Source organism: Drosophila suzukii, chromosome 3 (genome assembly GCF_043229965.1).
Source record: "Drosophila suzukii chromosome 3, CBGP_Dsuzu_IsoJpt1.0, whole genome shotgun sequence".
NCBI classification, from domain to species: Eukaryota; Metazoa; Arthropoda; class Insecta; order Diptera; family Drosophilidae; genus Drosophila; species Drosophila suzukii.
Window position 1 is genome coordinate 9,817,034 of NC_092082.1, and position 18,648 is coordinate 9,835,681.

Consider the following 18,648-nt stretch of genomic DNA (forward strand, 5'->3'; position numbering starts at 1 on the left):
AAAGAGTCTGCAAATTCATTGAGATTGACTTAAGATAGATTCATAAATAAAAGATGACTTCTGCATAATTTTTGCCAGTTTGCCACTCTCTTTATTAAAGTTTTACGTCAGTATTTACACAAAAGTTGGTTAGGAAAGTAAACAAATTCTTTATTTATTATTCAGGATTATCTGGCCTTTTATTTGATTATGGTTTTAATAAATTTTCACTCTATTTAAACATTTTTGATTTGAAAAATTAATAGACAAACTACTTCCTAACTTCCCAACAACAAATTTAAACATAAATTTTAGCAATAGCTGCTAAGCATTTAACTCTTTTGCTCTTTTCTGTTTCTCTTCTTATGCTCTTCGAAATGATTTTATAATTTGTTCCATAAATTTGCTTTGCAATGACCCCATAAATTTTGCACAGATTCAAAATGTGTTGATTTAAAGCTGAAATTTTATATGGAAAATAAATTTATAAATAGTTCCAGAAATATTTATATTTAAGGATAATAAATAAACATGGTAGAACAATATGTTACCTACAAAGTGAGTGTTAATTAATAAATAAAGCTGTTATTTTATTTTATTGGAATTTAATAAAGCTTAACTTTTCCTTTTCAATATTCAATATTGTGGATTTTCTCATGCTCTGAGGTTGAGCTGCTTAACAAGTTGATGGGGCCCAAAACAAAAGTTTGAACTTAACGTCAACAGCTGGTTAGCATCCCTTTCTCTTTCTCGCTGTTGCTAGCTATCTCTTTCCGCCGTTGTCTTTCGCTCTTTGTGCTGTCTTTGTCTTTTGGAGCCTCCGAGTTGGCGGAGTCATTTGAAAGCCGGGCCAGAGGGTCACGGACGTTTACGCGTGTAAATGACAAGGCAGCCAAAGCGCAGCTCCAATAACAACAACAAAAACAGCAGAAACAACTACAGAAATTACAACAAAAAAATTACAAAGAAAAATAGCAACAAACACAGGGTACCAGAGATGACTTTAGTTGTTGCCTTGTTTGTTTATCTGCTGCCTTTTTTTATTTTTCCTTTCGGGAGGCTCGAATTGGCACTGTCTCCCCAGTGAATAAATATGCTGAGCAAACTTTTTAAAGGCCCCGCTGAAACCCCCGATCTCCCCATCTCTTTCACTTTGCACATTGCCTCTTTGTCTCGCATTAAGTTATCAATTTGGGTGTCGATTGAGTTCAAATTGCCAGCAGCTGATACCGCTGAAACTCGGATTGGATATTGGGTCTCGAATGGAGGGCATTGGGTTGAGGTTGGCCGCCAGTTGACACTTTTCGGGGAGCGACATAAATCAGCTTTGTTTTGAGGTCAGCCTGCACTCAAACGGGGATTAGGGAGGTGCTTGTATCTTGACCCGAAGAGTTTAGCCTAATGGGTGCCTCTGTGGGGAAATAGCTTGGACTTGGATTGGTCTTAGCTGGGGAATACTTTGTGAGGTGAATGCATCATAGAATAAAGAAGGAATTTATTTGATCTTAAGTGTGACTAGCAAATTATAAGCAGTCTCTGTTAAAATACTTGTTATTAAATTATGGAAATCGTTGACTTGGATAGCTATCAGCTGGGGAATACTTTGTGAGGTGAATACATCATAGAATAAAGATGAAAGCTATTTGACCTTAAGTGTAACTTGGAAATTATGTGCAGTCTCAATCAACATACGTATTATCATTTAACAAAATATACATAGATTAAAGATGGAATATCTTGCAACTAATTAGAACAGAACAGAAAATATATTTGGTATGTTAAATAAAGGTGACCAAACACATTTTTTATAACACTCTATTAAGAATGTTTCCTTTTCTTACAATCAGTAGATGCCCAAGTATTCTGAGAAAATTCTTCAGATACCTCACAAAGTTCTTTTGAAGTTTTTCACCTCCATGCAAATGTTCTTCCTAGCCCTTTGCCTTGCTCTATATATTTTCTCCTTGCTTCCCGACCAGAGTTCAATGTTCGTTCGCCCACAACCATATATCATCGTGTTAGGAGCTAAAGCTACCTTAGCTCCGTCGCCATTTTGTGGCCACCAGTACACACACTCCTACCTATATGGACAATAAGGTTCAAGTACCTCAGGAAAGCGGGCTGCACATGCGTCGTACTAGACGAAAAGCCAGCCAGCGAGAGGAAAGAGACGGCACTTCAGTTGCCCAGCACTTAACACCCACCTCCGGCTGCCACTCCCCTTCCGCCCACCGGTGGTGCAACTACTAAACCCGTACCTCCATGCTACGCACGTCGCCTCTTGGATTCTTCTATCTTCTGGTCTACGAGGAACTATAAGTTTCGCATTGTTCGGTGACTCGTGCTTCTTTCAACTGCACTTGGAAAAATTACATATAATTTTGAAATTAACAAAAAAAATTTTTTTTAATTTTATTTTTTTAAAGTTAAAAATGCGCTTAAGTTAGAACCACTTAAAAGCCATTTCTATAAAACCATAAGTTAAAAATAATTCTGACTTGACTGAGCTCATTGAATTAATTTACCTTAATCAAACTTTTTTTTTAATCACATGATCTTAGAAAATTTATTCTTCAATTTTAAGTATTCATTAAATGTAAAATTTAGGTATCCTGATCTCTTTTAAATAAACACACTTAAGCCATAAACTTCTTTCGAATTAATCTGGTTTATTAAATTTCCTAAGAAGATTATATAAAAATTTCAAGACCATTCTAATGGATATGACCTTTAAGTTGGTTTTATAAAAAGGAGTATAAGACCAAGGAAATAAAATTATGCAAAGTGCGCTTTAACTGCTTTCAAAATTGACTATTCAAATGAAACATGTGCCTACGTAAACAGTCTTTCAAATTACCATAAGTCTTAACTAAAGAAGACCTATCAAAATTTCGACTGATGCAATAACATGTTTAATAATAGCTAATTTTGGCAAGTGTATCACTACTTCGTTTTGTTCTTGCGCCCGCGCTTGGTGGCAGCAAATGCAACTGCAACTGCAACCTAAACTGCCACTGCGGCTGCGCAGCCAGCAGAAAATGAAGAAAAAACAGAAACCAGAGCCACAAACTCGAATATCGAATCGGCTGCAAGTGAATGACTTGGCGAGCCCTGAAAGGCGTGCTTCTTGGAAAAGAAGCATTCGAGATGAAACCGGTTTTTGTACTGGGAGTCAAAGTCTTGGTAACTTACACGCTCACTTCCTTTCCGGTTCTTGCATACTCAAAGATATATATACACCGATATATAATGGCTAACAGCGAGTGCAAGCGGGATGGCCAGAAAACAAAGCCCCCAACTGCAGTCAGCTGCAATTTGTGGCTCGTATCTGTTGGCCGTTTTTCAAGTTTTGCGCTCGAACTTGCAATTACGTATGGCAGCGAATGAAGCGAATCGCTTGGCAGCTTTTGTCATGCCCGAAACGAAAGAAAAAAAAAAGAAAAAAAAGACTAAAAGATATTTACTGCGCAGCCGCAGCAGCCTCCGCGGTTGCAGTTGCACTTGCCGCAAGCTGTTGCCGTGCAGATTATGCAAGAAAAAACGAAACTGGTCGCCAACTGATTGGTATTTTGAGTATTTTTTCCGAAAAAAATAACTCTGCGCCTTACGCGGGAAAAGTTGAAAGGAAAAATTGCCAAGTTCCCGGGCGGCTTCACTGTATTTAAGTATTTTCTTTCCCCATTCCCCCCCGAAATAAACACACATATGTATCTACGAACAACGGCAATTAAACAGATACAAAATGTGGCTAACAAAAGGCAGACGGAGCAGCTGCGTTGTCTCCTTTTTGGCCAAGAAAGTCCGGTTGTTAGGCATCAATCTTGTTTTCGATTTCACAGAAACTAACTGCCTGGCATGAAAAGGCAACTTGCTTTGCCTTAGAAGCCGGGGAGATGGCCAGAAGATCCCGATCTGCCGACTGGGTCTGGGTTCTGTGTGTGTCTCGCCATTGTCGTATGGCCACATATATTTATGAGGCAGACAATCCAGACATATAGCGAATGGTGGGGGAAACACGGCTGGGCAATGCAAAACTTTTTGCCTGTGTATCTATAAGATACATTTTGTTCAAAGAGCGAATGGATGTGTGTGTGTATGTTTGTTGAGCACCTATAAATAGCAGCGGGCGGCCACTCAGCCTGTGTCTGCTCAACCAGCCCAACCTCAACCCCTCGAACCCCCCTTTATCCCAACGCACCTCACTAAAATTTTGGTCTAAACCGAAACACCGAAAAAAAACACACAAACATAAATCTGCTGGGCAAAACAGCGATTGCCAAATCAACTGGGAGGAGGGCCCAACATTGATTTTTACTTTTTTCGGGAAAACTGCTCAAACATTCATTCACCAGGGGATCATTAGCTAAGCGGTTTTAAGCCCCTAGATACAAAAAAAAAGATAGTTCTAGAGTTTAAGTCCCAGACTAACCTTGAATGTGAACTTTTCCACCCAGTTTTCAACTAAAAGATATTAATGATCAAACAAAAGAGGATGGTAGAAGCAAGAATCGAAATGTTGGTGGGTCAGTTATCAGCAATTTTGTCATTGCCCTGAAATTTATCGTTTATTATGCGTCCGCCTCGCCGGTTTCCGTGTCAGTCTGCAGTCGTGTGTATCTTGCAGATGCATTTCACCAGAATGCTGCGATGTAAACGGCAATCAAACAGTGCTCGCTCCGAAATTTCATATATATAGGTTCAGTTATATACTATATATTTTTGTTATTGTTGGGCAATAAATTATAAAAATAATAAACACGACTGTGGCCGTATTTCTCGTCTCATTTTGGCACACATTCAACTAATATATCTCGCCAGATCTGCACTGCAGCCCCAAAAATGTATCTAGAACGCGTCGCGTAATCAGTTTTTTAGCTGCGATCTGCAAAATTCTTTTCTTCACTAGTTTTCTTTTCAGAGTCTAAGCGAAAAACTTTCCATTTCTTTGGCGGCGTGGGTGGTTCGAGTAGTTCTCGAATGTCATCCGAAAGTGGGGACTCACAGGGACTATTTTTTGTATCTTTGGGATATATAGTTTCACAGTTATCACTTTCACACACACACTGGCACTCGCAACACCTACGGGTATTTAACAGGTCTGAGTTCGTCTTCGGTTCTTTTCTTTTTTTTCTTAATCTCTTTTTAGGGGTTCGCTTGGTCGGAGGTGATTTCAAAAACTAACTGCCAATTCTCGGAAGACGAGGCTTTTCTACCTATCCAAAGCTCTCAGCTGAATGTTAATAAACACAGCGTTGTTTGAGTTTGGATTTGCTTGTGGCTTTTTGTTCGGTTTTTTCTATTCTTTTTTTTTTTTAGTATTAGAGTTGGCGCCGACTTGTTGCTTTGTTTGGCTGTGGAAGATTTTTATTTCTACCACGGCTATGAATATTAAATAACTTTTTTTTTGCCAGTTCTGCTTTCTTGCCGTTTTATTTGCAAATCACCGTTTAGATTCTTTCCTTACTTTCCAGCCGGAAATGGTTAGAACTTCACTTTCGTCACGAGCATTGAAAAAATTACAGTGCAGAATTGAGTTGAGAATGCCGTAGAACCCGTTTTCGAGAATGCAGCACACGATAATATAAGAATACCAATGTGTAGTACCTTTTATGCTGATTTTTGTGGGTGGGGGTTTTATTTTATGTTGTTGAATTTAAATTTTAACGGAAATTGACTCGAATTACGTGCGTGTGTGTAACGACGAAACCGATATGCAACCGTTAATATTTTTATTTTTTTTGGCTTTTGAAATGCAACCGGTATTCAGAATTTTTTCGCTTTTCGAAGCGACGCCAGACAAACGATGACGTTGCGTATACGTATACGCGAGTGTCTGACCACAAAGAACGCCGAACAACAACTGCGGCCATTCGTCTGTTTCGTCTGCCAGAAAAGCACTCTGCTACATGAGATACAGGGTGCCTTTCCCGCTTGCCTCGGAAAACCAGTTTCCGGCGCTCTCTTAGCCCGCTCTCTTAGTTTTCTTCGTGGCCCTCGGAAACGCTCGCTCTCTGCGGCAGCGAAAAGCGAAAGCCTCTGGCCAATCAAAAGGCAGCAAATACACGTGCTCGACGCTTGTTTTCCTTGGGGTGGTGAAAGGAGGGTGTGGGGGGGGTGAAAGGGGAGCATTGCCCAGCGTTTTAGACAAGTTTCTCTGTTTTGGTTTTTTGACCGAGCGGCGAGAGGCTGGGGCTCTCTCTTCAAGTCGCCCCAAGATTCGCCCCACTGCCACAGGGTAAACATGGTCAAACATTGGCAAACATGGAACGGCATAGAAGGGCTTTTATTAAACTTTGGCAAACATTTGAGAAGTGTTTGGAATTTAAGCTGAAGAATTTTACAAAAATTGAATTACACTTTGTTCACAATTGTCAATAGTTTTAAAGCTTTAACTACACAATTTTTAAATGCTCTAACCATTTAACAGGCCTTTAAGTACATAGTTTTAAAATATAGAGCATATAAATATAATATTTTAAGTAAACATAAAAATATGAAAAAACTTGATATAAGAATATATGTTAGGGAGTAACATTTCTAAAGATGATATTTAATATTTAAAATAAATGTTACACAGAGAGAAATATTCAAGTACATTATTCTTGAATTGAGAACGTTCGTTCTTATAAAACCGCGTAAGTACATTTTGCTATCAATGTTCTCAATAATAGAACGAAATGGTGAGAAGAGTAAGATTAAACTAAGTTTACTTAACAACTTTTTGATAAGCATACACTACTGACTGGACTAATCGTTTTTTTGTTGAGATATATATACAATGTAAATACTGCCAATTCAACATGATTTGAGCAAAACAAAAATATTTTCATAAATATCGTTTTATTTGTATAAATATTTTTAACTCAGATAAGGACGTCAAAGTTTTCTCTGTGTAGTTAGTAACATTTTCAAAAGATGATAGAATAAATATTTAAAATAAATATTAGGTAGAAAAATTTCACAAGATAATAAAATAAATAAATAATATTTTATTCTTTTAAAAATTCGATAGACCTTAAAAAGTGAAAATAATAAATTCATAGTTTACTTTAATTTTAATAAGCCGGTCTCTAAAAATATATAAACAAACATTTTTGGAAATTTTTTTATCAAAATAATATAACTTAGAACAAATAAATTCAATACAGAAATATGTTATGCCTAAAATTTTCCACTCTCTAACTCTTTCCTTGAAATTGGCATTCCCAACATAGACGTTTATCATCTTGGCTCCAGAAAAACCCCTTCGAATTGCCGCGAATCCAGGTTGACAACTAAATTCCCGGCATACCGAAAGTAAACCCATATATGGGCGGTTTTCGAGACAGCCACAACCTGAGCTTGTTGACAACTCAGTTCGCATATCTGCGAATATTCACGCATAATTCGTCCCCTTCTTCAGTGCGATGTGGATGTGTGGGTGGGAAAAAATGGTATTCATGGTAGATATGCAAAAGCATGAGGCCGCAATCATATGAAGGGCAAAAGCTGGGGACCGCAAAAAGGATGACAAACAAGCGCAAACTCGAAAAGGATGCGGCCTGGTTGTCAGGCAAACGACACGGAACGCAGACAAATGCAGGGAGTACACAGATACTCATACCCCTGCTTTCAGTTAGCCGCATTAGATGTTGGGATGTGCTGGGTATACGGGTATACGGAATGCGGTCAAGGATTCCAGCGCGACTTGCAGAATTGGCTGAGATCGAGGGGGGTTGGATAGGGAAATGCATTCGAACTCCGGGCAAATATTTGCAGTATTTTAATTACTTTTTTGTCCAGAGTTTCTGCAACAGTGGTGCACAGGAATAGAGATTGGAAATTAAAAGCGGCAAGGAACAAGTTCAAACGGGCTGTCGCCCCCTTTTTTTTCAGTAGTGGCCACTTTTTTAATTAAAAAAGCGCACAACTGAAAATGGCGCCCGTAAAATGGCGAACAATTTCACAGCTTAACATGACTAACTTTTGCCAACTGACGACAGAATTTAAATGCTCCCGAGATACATTTTCCTTAAAGGCATTCCTTTTTTGGCTACTACGTTCAATCATTTAAACTTTTCCCCCTTGGCCTGTGTCAATTTTCACTTAACACATTGTCGAAAAATCTCAAGCAACCCTACTTAGGCAAACCCATCAACAGGGATTCGGCTTCGGGTTTCAAGTGTTGGGAAGAAAAACTTTTCCATTTTCCCGCCCACCTTTCAAGGAACCTTTCAGGGATCTAAAACCAATGACTGAAAAGCTTTAAAGCCATATCAATTAATAACTTTTTTCCAAGTAACATACACACATGTTTTCCCCCCTAAAAGCAGGCTCATTATTTTTTGCATAAATTATATTACCATGGAGGCGAAACCCATTCAACATAAAAATTTACTGCACATGCTGTGCGTTGAGATGAACAGACGAGGCAAACTTGATAAGCTTCAGGATAAAACCAATAAATTTATTGTCGCAAAGTTGGCAGGGGGATTCCCAGCCGCTTTCCCGGCCATTTCTCGTCCTTTGTGTTAACGCTTCGTTAAGTCTGCGTTAATTTATGTGGGCGTGGCCTGCCTCTGGGCCAGGAGCCAAATGACTTTGATAAACCAAATTGTCTTGTCTTGTATGCAGGGCAAAAGTTGTAGGCCGTAAAATCCATCTCAGCTGGGGAAAATCAATCAGCAAAGCAAATAAATACAATTAATGTTACATTAAGCATACGCCGTGTGGCACGAAGTCCTTTTCTCCGCAAGATAGAGTACGTCAGGCATAATTTATGCCAAGCAACAATTCTTTGCAATTTTATGCATGTCAACGACGAGCGGGAAGTGAAAAGCCCTCCGTCTCGACTTTATGCAAAAACACGAAATGAGAGCAGACGTCGGGAATATGAATAAAAAGGGAAAATAAAATGGAAAATCAAATATGCACTCGCGTGAAAATTAAGGCGACACGCTCTTCAAGCACTTCAGCATTTCCCCCCCCCCCTCCGCTTCCTTTTTTCCCCATTTAACTTGCTTAATTGAAGGAAAAGCAGCCGGAAAATGGAGAGGCTAGGAAGCGGAAGTGGTAAAAACTTGTTGAAAACTTCAAGAGCAGTTTAAAGTTATGGTCTGTGGCTTTTGCCTGAAGTTAAAACAATACATAATTCAGGCCAAAGCAATTAGTATTCTTGGTCTTGGCAAAACCCAAGAGGTATCAATCAACAAATGCAATACATGTTGATTTGAAATAAACCCAAAACCGAAACCAATTGCAAAACGGGCTTAATGGAGTCAAAAGGATGTGTAGGTGGTGGTTAGATGTGTATATGCAAATTTGAGGAAAAACATTGAAAGCAATTTGCCCAGGCAATTAGAAACGTTTAAATATTCAAGGCAATACACAAATCATTTGGAAATATTCACCAGGAGATGGAAACTCAACCCTATAGCTAGCCCCCCTATATTCCTCAACTTATAATTGAGCCTGTAAGTACGCACAAATTAAAGCCGTAAAACTTAATGCTAATGACGGACATTTTTCAATGCCCTGCAATCCGTAGACCATTAGCAAGCCCTCAAATCATTTGTAACTTCCGCTAATTAGGGTTTATTAGAAAGATAATGCGGGTACTGCCTGGTTTTCCCACCATTCTTGATCGCTATGTGGCCGCTGGTGGTTCCAGTTTTGCTGCTCTTCAACGACACATCCTGGCTAAATCCCATCCTGGACAGCATCTACAGGGACCAGCACCATGAGACGGTTCTTCTGCTCAGACACAGCCTGCAGAGCAATGAATCTGGCTTGGAGAGGTTTCCCTGGCCGGTTCTTAGCTTCAATGAACAGATGGACTTCTATGTGCGGGGCAGTTTCAACAACGAAATGCTGGTCCTAATCTGGCAGACCGGAAATTCGGATTGGGACTCTGATTTGTGGCAGGCTCTTGACAGGAGTCTCTTGAATATGCGGAAGGTTAGAGTGTTACTCCTGAGGAAATGGGAAAAGAGACCATCTGTTGACATTGCTAAAACAGCAGAGCACCTGCGTTTCCTTCACGTGGCTGTAATTGGTCAGAAAAATCGGATGTATCGACTGCAACCATATGCCTCTCAAAGATGGTTGGAAGTGAATCCAAAAATATCTCCTATCTTTGTCAAAGTTAAGGACTACTCTGGCAGATATATACTAACTCTACCCGATCAATTTCCACCACGTTCCATTGTCTATCGTAATGGCAAAACGGGGGATCTGGAAATGACGGGCTATGTTTACAAATTCCTTTTGGAATTCACCAGGATGTATAACTTTACTTTTCGTTGGCAAAGACCCATAAAGCAAGGTGAGCGTTTAAATTTAATACTGCTTCGGAATATGACCCTCAATGGAACCATTAACATGCCCATTAGCCTCTGTGGCTTTGAGATGTCCAGTGAGTTGGGGACTTTCTCGGATATATACGACCTGGAGAACTGGTACATAATGGTACCGCGTGCCCAGGAAATACCCACCGCCGAAGTGTATGTGGTAATGGTTGGCGGTAATTTCCTCATAGTGCTGCTGATCTTCTACTGCATTTTTACCATTCTGGACACCTGTTTTGGACCCCTGTTGCTGCAGAAACGTGTGGATTGGTCGAATCTGATACTGAATGAACGTATGATATCGGGTATAATGGGACAGTCCTTCAATATGAGTGCTAGAAATACAATCAGCTCAAAGGTCACCAATGCCAGTTTGTTTTTACTTGGCTTGGTTTTGAGTACCCTATATGCAGCGCATCTAAAGACGCTACTTACCAAAAGACCCACTTCCCGACAGATTTCCAACTTTCAGGAACTTCGGGATTCCCACGTCACCGTGTTTTTCGAAGAGGCCGAGAGGTTTTACCTAAACGATTTTATGTGGCAACGACCAATACAAGCCATAAAGAATAAGTTGACTTTCAAAAAGACCGGTGAATATAGTGCTCTAAGGAGTGGCCTAAATAGAACGCATGCTTTTTCTGTTCTATCCTCGGAATGGATGATTGTGGCCAAGAGACAGGAGCTCTTCAAGCAACCGGTTTTCACCGTTCAGCCTGAACTACGGGTCATCAGGACAAGTGTTCTTCTATCGCTGGTCATGCGATCGAACTCCATTTATGAACACCACATCAATGATCTGATCCATCGGGTTCAGAGTGCCGGAATAGTGGAGTATTGGAAACAGCAAACACTTCGTGAGATGATAACTCTGGGCATGATATCCCAAAAGGATCCCTTTCCGTATGTGGCTTTTCGAGAGTTTAAGGTGGGCGATCTGCTCTGGATATGGATTTTATTGGCCTGCTTTCTATTGCTGGCATTCTTCATATTCCTTTGTGAAGTTTTGCTTAATTACTGCATTGGGAAAACCAAATTAAGAGCTCATAACCCCGCCTCTATTTACTGCTTTACTCATTAAAAATTTTAGTTGATTTAATCCAAGCGTTTGATTAATTATAAGTCCATGACCTGAAATTAAGCACCTAATTGGATTTGAATGATTCTGAACTAATTAGTTTGTTTTATACAGTCAAAAGAGCTTAACTCCTAATTTATGCTGCTGTTTAGTAAATTGCCTGATGAAAATATTAAACACAGCATACAAAATTATAAATTAAATTCAAATAAATATATTATGGTTAAATAATTCTAAAAATAAAGCTTAATATTATTCATTTAAGATGAAAAATTCCCATTTATGTTGCTTTATATGTCTCACAGATCCTTGCACATTTCCTTAGTTAAACTTCACATCCGAACTAGAACTTTTCGAGGGGTTTGTCCAACCCACTTGTCCCCCTGAAAACCCACACCCATGGCCCGCATATTCCCCGACCCACTAATGGTCGACGGCCCTTTCCTCACGTTGACATAAATCAAACATTTCGTCGGGATTACTTTCAAAAAATGTCACTCCCCGTCGCTGCTATTGGCGTTGACGAGGTTTAAGCGTTTGCTTAGTTTTTGTTTTCGACAACGGGTCTCCGTCATTCAACCATCCGGATCCGGGTCTTGGGTTACGGGAAGTGCGCCCCCATAATTGACGTTTACGCCGGTTTATCTTTAAGGGAATACGCCCAGCCATCCCAAGAAGACAAGCTGGATTTTCCGCTTATTGGCGAAGTAACGGCATGTCTTTATGGTAAAATCAATAAAGGCAAGGCTTTAAGTACAACGTTCTGTTAATTTTTGCAAAAATAAAGTTACCACTTTCAGCAGCGTACAATCAAATTACTGATGCACTGCAAGCGGCGTAAAATTTTTAATTAAGCCGGACAACATTGTACTTTCGTAAACTGATTCCATGCCAACGTAAACCATTCAACGAACTGACTAGATGGAAATTTCATGTAATGCAATATGCAAATTAGCGGCTAGTGGGCCCACCGACCACGCCCACCGCCTCCACCGCCCAGGGGCGGGCACTCCCCTAATTGAACCGCATTTCGGGGCTAATTGCAACAACGTCAACAGCGACAACAGTCGAATTTCGAACAGATTTGGTTGCCATACGCATGGTTCTCTTTTTGAGCTCTGGGGAAATCGAGGGACCAGCATTTCGGGCATTTCATTTCAAAGTGGGCACTGTCAAAAATCTCAACAAGCGAAATACGAATCCGACAGCCATTTACGAAACCCATTGAAGAATTTAAATGCTGAATTTTAAAGTATACTATGCAAATGCCTTATGACACTTGCTGGATTTTTGACAAACGGTATGAATTTATTTAAAAAAGTTAACAAGTTCAACATTGATGAAAAGGTGTATACAATTTAACAATATTATATGAATAAACTATGTATATCCATCCAATTTTATATCCATAAGATTTAAGCAAGTATCATAAGACCTTAACTAGCTACAATTGTTTAAATAATCTGTGATTATCTAGGCTAATGTTGTTTAATCACAGCTTTAACTAAAAAACTAAAGTTTTTTAACTTTCTATTTGTGCTTTGAAAAGGAAAAAAAAATTGTGTTTTGATTTTCCATTATTTAAATTATTTATAACTTGATGTTCAAATATCCTTAATCAACTTAGCCCATGATAAACCCATCAAGAACCATAAACTAAATTAGTTTTTTTGTTAATACCATTTAATACACCAATTAGATAAAAAAAAAACTACATTTAAAATTCAAAAATGAAATTGAAACATGTATTTAATAAAATAAGCCTTTCTGTGTAATAAAAAAGCTTGAACTTTATCCACTTAACCGAAACATTACATTTCAATTTATTATGCAAGGAGGAAAAAACAATTGTTAATTGTAATTATTCAAGCCACAAATTGGCCCATGCGTTAAATTGCTCCTGTTTTCAACAGGCAATGTCCAGTGAATCGCATTAAAGTGTTAACCAAATCGATGTGGAACAGGCCACATGACACTTTAATTGAACTCGACCTGTGGAGGATTTAAAATGAATTAAATTGTTCTATTTAACAGAGATGCAATTTAATTTTAAGGTAAAAATTGTACAACGAAATATTCTCATATTTTTTTAAAGTTTGCTTTTCAAGTAGCTTTTTGCATTATTCTATACCATTCAACATATTTTGCTTTCACCATGCCAAATGTTGTCCCAAAACTTTTCCCCACATTGTTGCATCCAAGAGCTACATCTGAATAAATGCTGAATGCTTTCTGCCTGGCCAAAGTTGAATAGCTAAAGTTTTTCTGTACAGCAGGTGGGCGTGGCAGCCGCCTTCCTGATGCCTGATGCCCGTTGATTTAGCATTCGTTTGCATTTGTTTATGCAAATCGTGATGGCAGCATCAAAGCATCAAGGCAACAAAAAAAATGGTCAGGCGTCACAAAAATTATATGCCAACATAAATTAATGCCGAATACTTTGTGATTCCATTTAACTTTCGAGCTAATTAGTCGTGAATTTTAGCGCCCACTGTCATTTGCATAAATTTACAAAAGAAAATTCGGGTGGAAAAAGGTTTTGCGGTCGAAAGGGATTCGGGAAAATTCGTTACATTCATTTGCATTGGTTCTAATTATGAGCTCAAGCAATTAGCAGGCTGGAAAAACTTTTCCCAGGCAGCTGAGCAAAAACAATAAACGGGAAATCAAAACAAGCTTAGTGCAGACACCTTTATTTTGGGAGGGAAAGAATACCTCCCTCATCCCTCAGAGAAACTGTCAAAAACTCAATCAGAAAACTTTCATCTAAGCCGGGTTGGGGTAAAAGTTGTTGCTTCTGCTGGTCGGATTCGGATTTGCCCCATCCATCCCACCTAGTTTGGCATTATTAACAAGTTTTCTATATGCAAATCAGCTACAGCACAGAACTTTCAATGGAAGCAAAACAAAGCGAAGGAATAGACAATGTTTACCCACTCAAGGCCATTCAGTTTTTTTCCCCCCCCACCTTCAGTTGATTTTCCTTTGGCTGGCAGTTTTCCATCAAAATGCAAAAGTAAGTGAAATTGATGAATGTTCTGATGACAATGGAGTGCTTCAGTTGTCACTGGGGGCTAGGTCTAATAAATGGATGGTCTAGCGACATTTATCAAGCAACTTCAATAAATTTAAGGACCCATAAAAAAATATATATATCTCATCTCATAAGTTTTTGTTCGATAATCCCCCCTTAGGCCAGCTCATCTTTGTGACCTCTAAAGCTGGCCATTGATTTGTCAAAGCCTGGTCTTAAGTCCTGGTCCTGGCTACATAAATCAATCTATGGAGAATTTTGAAAGCATTAAAAGCATTACAAAGAGCACCATTTCGTGATGGTTGTAGTTCTTGCGTGCTGCTGTCGCTGTCATGTCTTTGTCATGTTGAACAAAAGCCGCCATGGCGGCAGCATTACGTATACGCCCTGTGGCCCAAAGCGGAGATATAGAGACTCACACATGCAAAGCGACATTTCCAGGCAACCGAATGAATGCGAGAATGAATGACTGAATGAATATAAGGGGATGGGTTTAGGGGTAGGGATGGGAAACCTTAGGCCATCTTTTGTCTGCCTGCATTTCCGCTTTTCCTCAGGCGGCTGTGCTCTTTTCGCCAGCCATTTGATTGTTTTCCATGTAGCTCCTTGTTATCAGCCAAATGCACTGGGAAAAGTATCTAGGTACATATCAAAAATCATATAAATTTGAAAATCTATTGCTTTACTTTTAAAGTATAGTTTTTTGAGAGTTTTATGTGATGATCTACATTTCAATAAGTAATTGTAACATGATTAAGGTAATTATTTTATAGTTTATACTTGTACATCCATATATAATCTACCCGAAATCGAAATTGAAAGATTTTCGGGGCACCTTGTGAGATTTTTCTGTAATATCATGAATATTTTAATGTTTTTAGTAAAAACCTTAGGAATTACTTTTTAATGATAGAGCAAGGTCCAATTTTTGTAACTACCTAAAGTGCTGTTTCCTATGATTTTTTTCCAGTTCACTTTGACAACGGAAACCAGCTCGTGTCAGACATCCTTGAAGCTCTTCTGCTCATTTATATGCATTCGGTCCGGAGGACACAATATCGGTAGATATTTGCTTAAGAGCGTAACATTATCGTTTCACATCCGTAAGGTCAGCAAATGTCGTTGGCTAAGATTGGATTGCACATGTGGCATACAACATGTATGTACCACAGGAGGCATCAAGAACAGAACCGAAACGAGCTTCATTTCGGTTTCGTTGGCGGGCAAAACAAGTTTGACAGCTCTCGGGCAACTGGGCAACTGATAGATACAGATAAAGTAAGTTGAGGTTCTCGACTGCATCCCACAGAAGTTCATTGCCATCGTCGCCAAAGAAGAGGGAAACCCAAGATATCAAGAGTGCGGAGATATATATTTATATATATGGAAGACGATGCCGTGGAGCATTGAAAGTGAAGACGCAAATTGCTGTCGCTATCAGCGTTCTTGAACTTGCTAGACAAGTTTCGGTTCTATTCTCTGGGATAAAAGTAAAACTTTGAAGAAAAAAAAATGTACATAGATAGATGCTGGTCCCACACCACAGAACATTTCAAATGCATAAATCGCATGCAGTCGTGCGAATTAAATAAAATGCCAACTGCCATTATCCCATATCGAACCCACATAAATTGATGGCTGCTCGGCTGCTGCATCGTCACAAATAAAACATTCATTGGATTGACATTTTAAAATGCTTTCCATGCACACGGGCTGCCATAGAAACGGATTGTGGGGGATATGGAATTGGAAATGGAAAATGAAAATGGTCGAAAATATGACAATGGAAAATGTATCTTTGCCATTTGAAATGGCATTGAGTGACCGCTGAATAAAATTTATTTAAACCTATGGTTAGACGCTTCCTGTTGGGATTATCAAATGTTAATTAGCCGAATGATATTTTCAATTCATTTGCGGAAATGCGGAAATGCGGAGAGGCACTAAATTTACGAGCCCATGTGCCGAATGATTGCATATTGAATAATGCCAGGTGAAATTTATTTGTTCATTGTTTTTAAAACATTTATTTTGTTGGTAAACATAATCGCTTGATCCTATTAGTTCTTTTGTACCTTTTTCACTCGTTTGGCTTATTTTTGAATCCAACTACTGTGAAAGTTATCTCATTAAAATTTTATAGCTTCAATTTAGCTTAGGCTTTTATGCGTTATATATCCTACAGGCTATACATTTTTGAAGAGGAAAAGTAAATCTAAGTTGCTGTGGCGACTTTATTACTTATTCAAAAAGATTTCAATCAAGCAATTGATTCAATCAAACAATTAATTACATTTAACATATTTATTTAAATAAAATATTTATTTTTTAATAATCAATTTATTATGTTACCACTACTTAGATTCTTTTTTCGCTGTGATATTTTTTTCCGAACTCTATACGGAGTCTAAAAATTATAATAAAATTGAAAATTTTAATTTTAAATATTTTTCTTATCTTGAAGATACTATCTTCTATAAGGTTACATGAAACACTTAAAGGTTTTATAAGAAAAAACGAAATATCATAGATTTTTCATTCATAATTCTTTCAAAATTAAGTTAGTTTTCTGACTTTAAAGTTGTTCTTGGCTTCTGATTAGATTGGCACCCTTTCCCAATTTCCCAGCACATTAAGCGCTTCATTACGCTCACATTCATCTGCAGACGTGACATTTCAATTGGCCTCTGCTGGGGGCGAGAAGACTACATAAATCCCCGGTGCTTAGACCCAGTCAGATATCGTGGCTGCCTCACCTTAAACGCTTAACCCCCCCGAAACTACAATGCGCATTCATATTCGCACTCACATTCGCACTCACATTCAGTCGCCGGAGTCGTAATGCATTCCACGTACAAAAACCTCGCCGTAAAATGACGGTGAACTAGCAGGGCTAAAAAGTGTAAGAAAATCAGCAACTATATATGGAGGGGATTTGGGAGGGGGTATAGCGATGAGGATGGGGATCCTTTAGCATCATTCTCAGTGGGTGACCTGGCACATTTCGCTACTTAAAGCCACAAAAGCCACACGCACACACACACACACACACAGACTGCGAAGATGAGGCGACGTCTTTAGCACCGCCATTGTTGTTAATTTTGCAAGGCTGCCAGGCAACTTTGCGCCGGAAACGGAAACTAGGAGCACTTGGTTCGTCCTAGCTAATGTGTCCGTATGTGTGAGACCCTGTGTATGTGTCTGTGTGTGTGCCAGGATGTGGCCACGTTGGTATGTGAGCATTTACAGTTGAGTTATGGGCGCACATAAATAAAATGTCAGCGACAAAATGGCTGCCAAAGTTTCTGCGGAAATTACCTGAACTACGTCGTTGACACGAAAATTGAGCCAGCAGCACTTTGACATTTTGTGTGTGTTTTCCCATTGTTTTGCGTATCTCGCATATCACGTTCGTAATTCCCTGCACTTTTCGATTGAATTAAATGTGGCCTGAGCCACTGAGCAGGGTTTTGATGAACTGCTAAGCCTCCCAGAATTTCACAGTGCCCTTTTACCAGACAACAACATGGTGTAAGCCCATTAGTCCTGTCAAAATCAGGTTAAAAAAGGTCCAAACAAAGGCCTTAACCGCAGGCAACCCACAGAAAAAAAGGTTTCACTCTCATTCGGAACTTATCTATAAAATATTTACATTTTATTGCAGGCTTTTGAGTGTCTCTCTCTCTGGCTATATTTAAATTTTACATTAAGCCTTTAATGATTTTTTTTTTGGTCCTTTGAGGGGTGAATATTTTACCATTCTACCCCAATTTGTATCAATTTCAAACCCCCCCAAAAGAAAATTGATTTTTGGCTTTTGTGCTTGGCGAATTTGTTTAAGATTTGAATAAAAATGCAAAAGTCTAGACAGAATCGTTGGTTCTGAGCAAATATTTATGCCAAAGGGTATTTTTTAAAGGCTATTAAAGCCAAAGCAGCTTTGGGAAGTCAACCGAACCGCTTTCCTTCTGGACCATATAATGCAATTGCTTGGCCTTTGTTTTACGCTGCACTGACCAGGCCATATAAAAAAAAGGGCAAAAAAATATAAGGAAACAGGGCAACATTCTTTGATATTTATTTGCCTTCTTTTTGCCCACTTTGCCGTTTTCAATTTACGTTTACAATAATTCAGCAAAACGTTCAAATGGCGTGCAATAAATTCGCAACATCACGAAATGGGGGGTGAAGTACAGGAACGATTTACCCTCACATACAATATTTATACATAA

General features: G+C 38.9%; 2 protein-coding genes across 4 annotated transcripts in view; one reads left to right on the plus strand and one right to left on the minus strand.

The window, feature by feature from the left end:
- Nucleotides 1-5,847, minus strand: part of LOC108013350 (capon-like protein) — a 50,070-nt gene extending 44,223 nt beyond the window's left edge. The window contains exon 1 of one of the 3 annotated variants that reach the window (XM_017079167.4): nucleotides 5,584-5,845. The gene's annotated coding sequence lies outside the window, so the exon portion shown is untranslated. Of the gene's footprint in view, nucleotides 1-4,981; nucleotides 5,250-5,583 lie in introns of those variants that run through there. The other 2 variants (XM_017079164.4, XM_065865123.2) reach the window with 2 other exon arrangements.
- A 3,759-nt stretch (nucleotides 5,848-9,606) lies between these two features.
- On the plus strand, nucleotides 9,607-11,385 carry Ir67a (Ionotropic receptor 67a). Its single transcript, XM_017077549.3, has one exon. The coding sequence runs from the start codon at nucleotides 9,607-9,609 to the stop codon at nucleotides 11,383-11,385; it is 1,779 nt and encodes a 592-aa protein (XP_016933038.3).
- The last annotated feature ends 7,263 nt before the right edge of the window (nucleotides 11,386-18,648 follow it).

Excerpts from the sequence above, each read along its gene's own strand:
- Ir67a (XM_017077549.3), top strand. The coding sequence starts at position 9,607 with ATGTGGCCGCTGGTGGTTCCAGTTTTGCTGCTCTTCAACGACACATCC.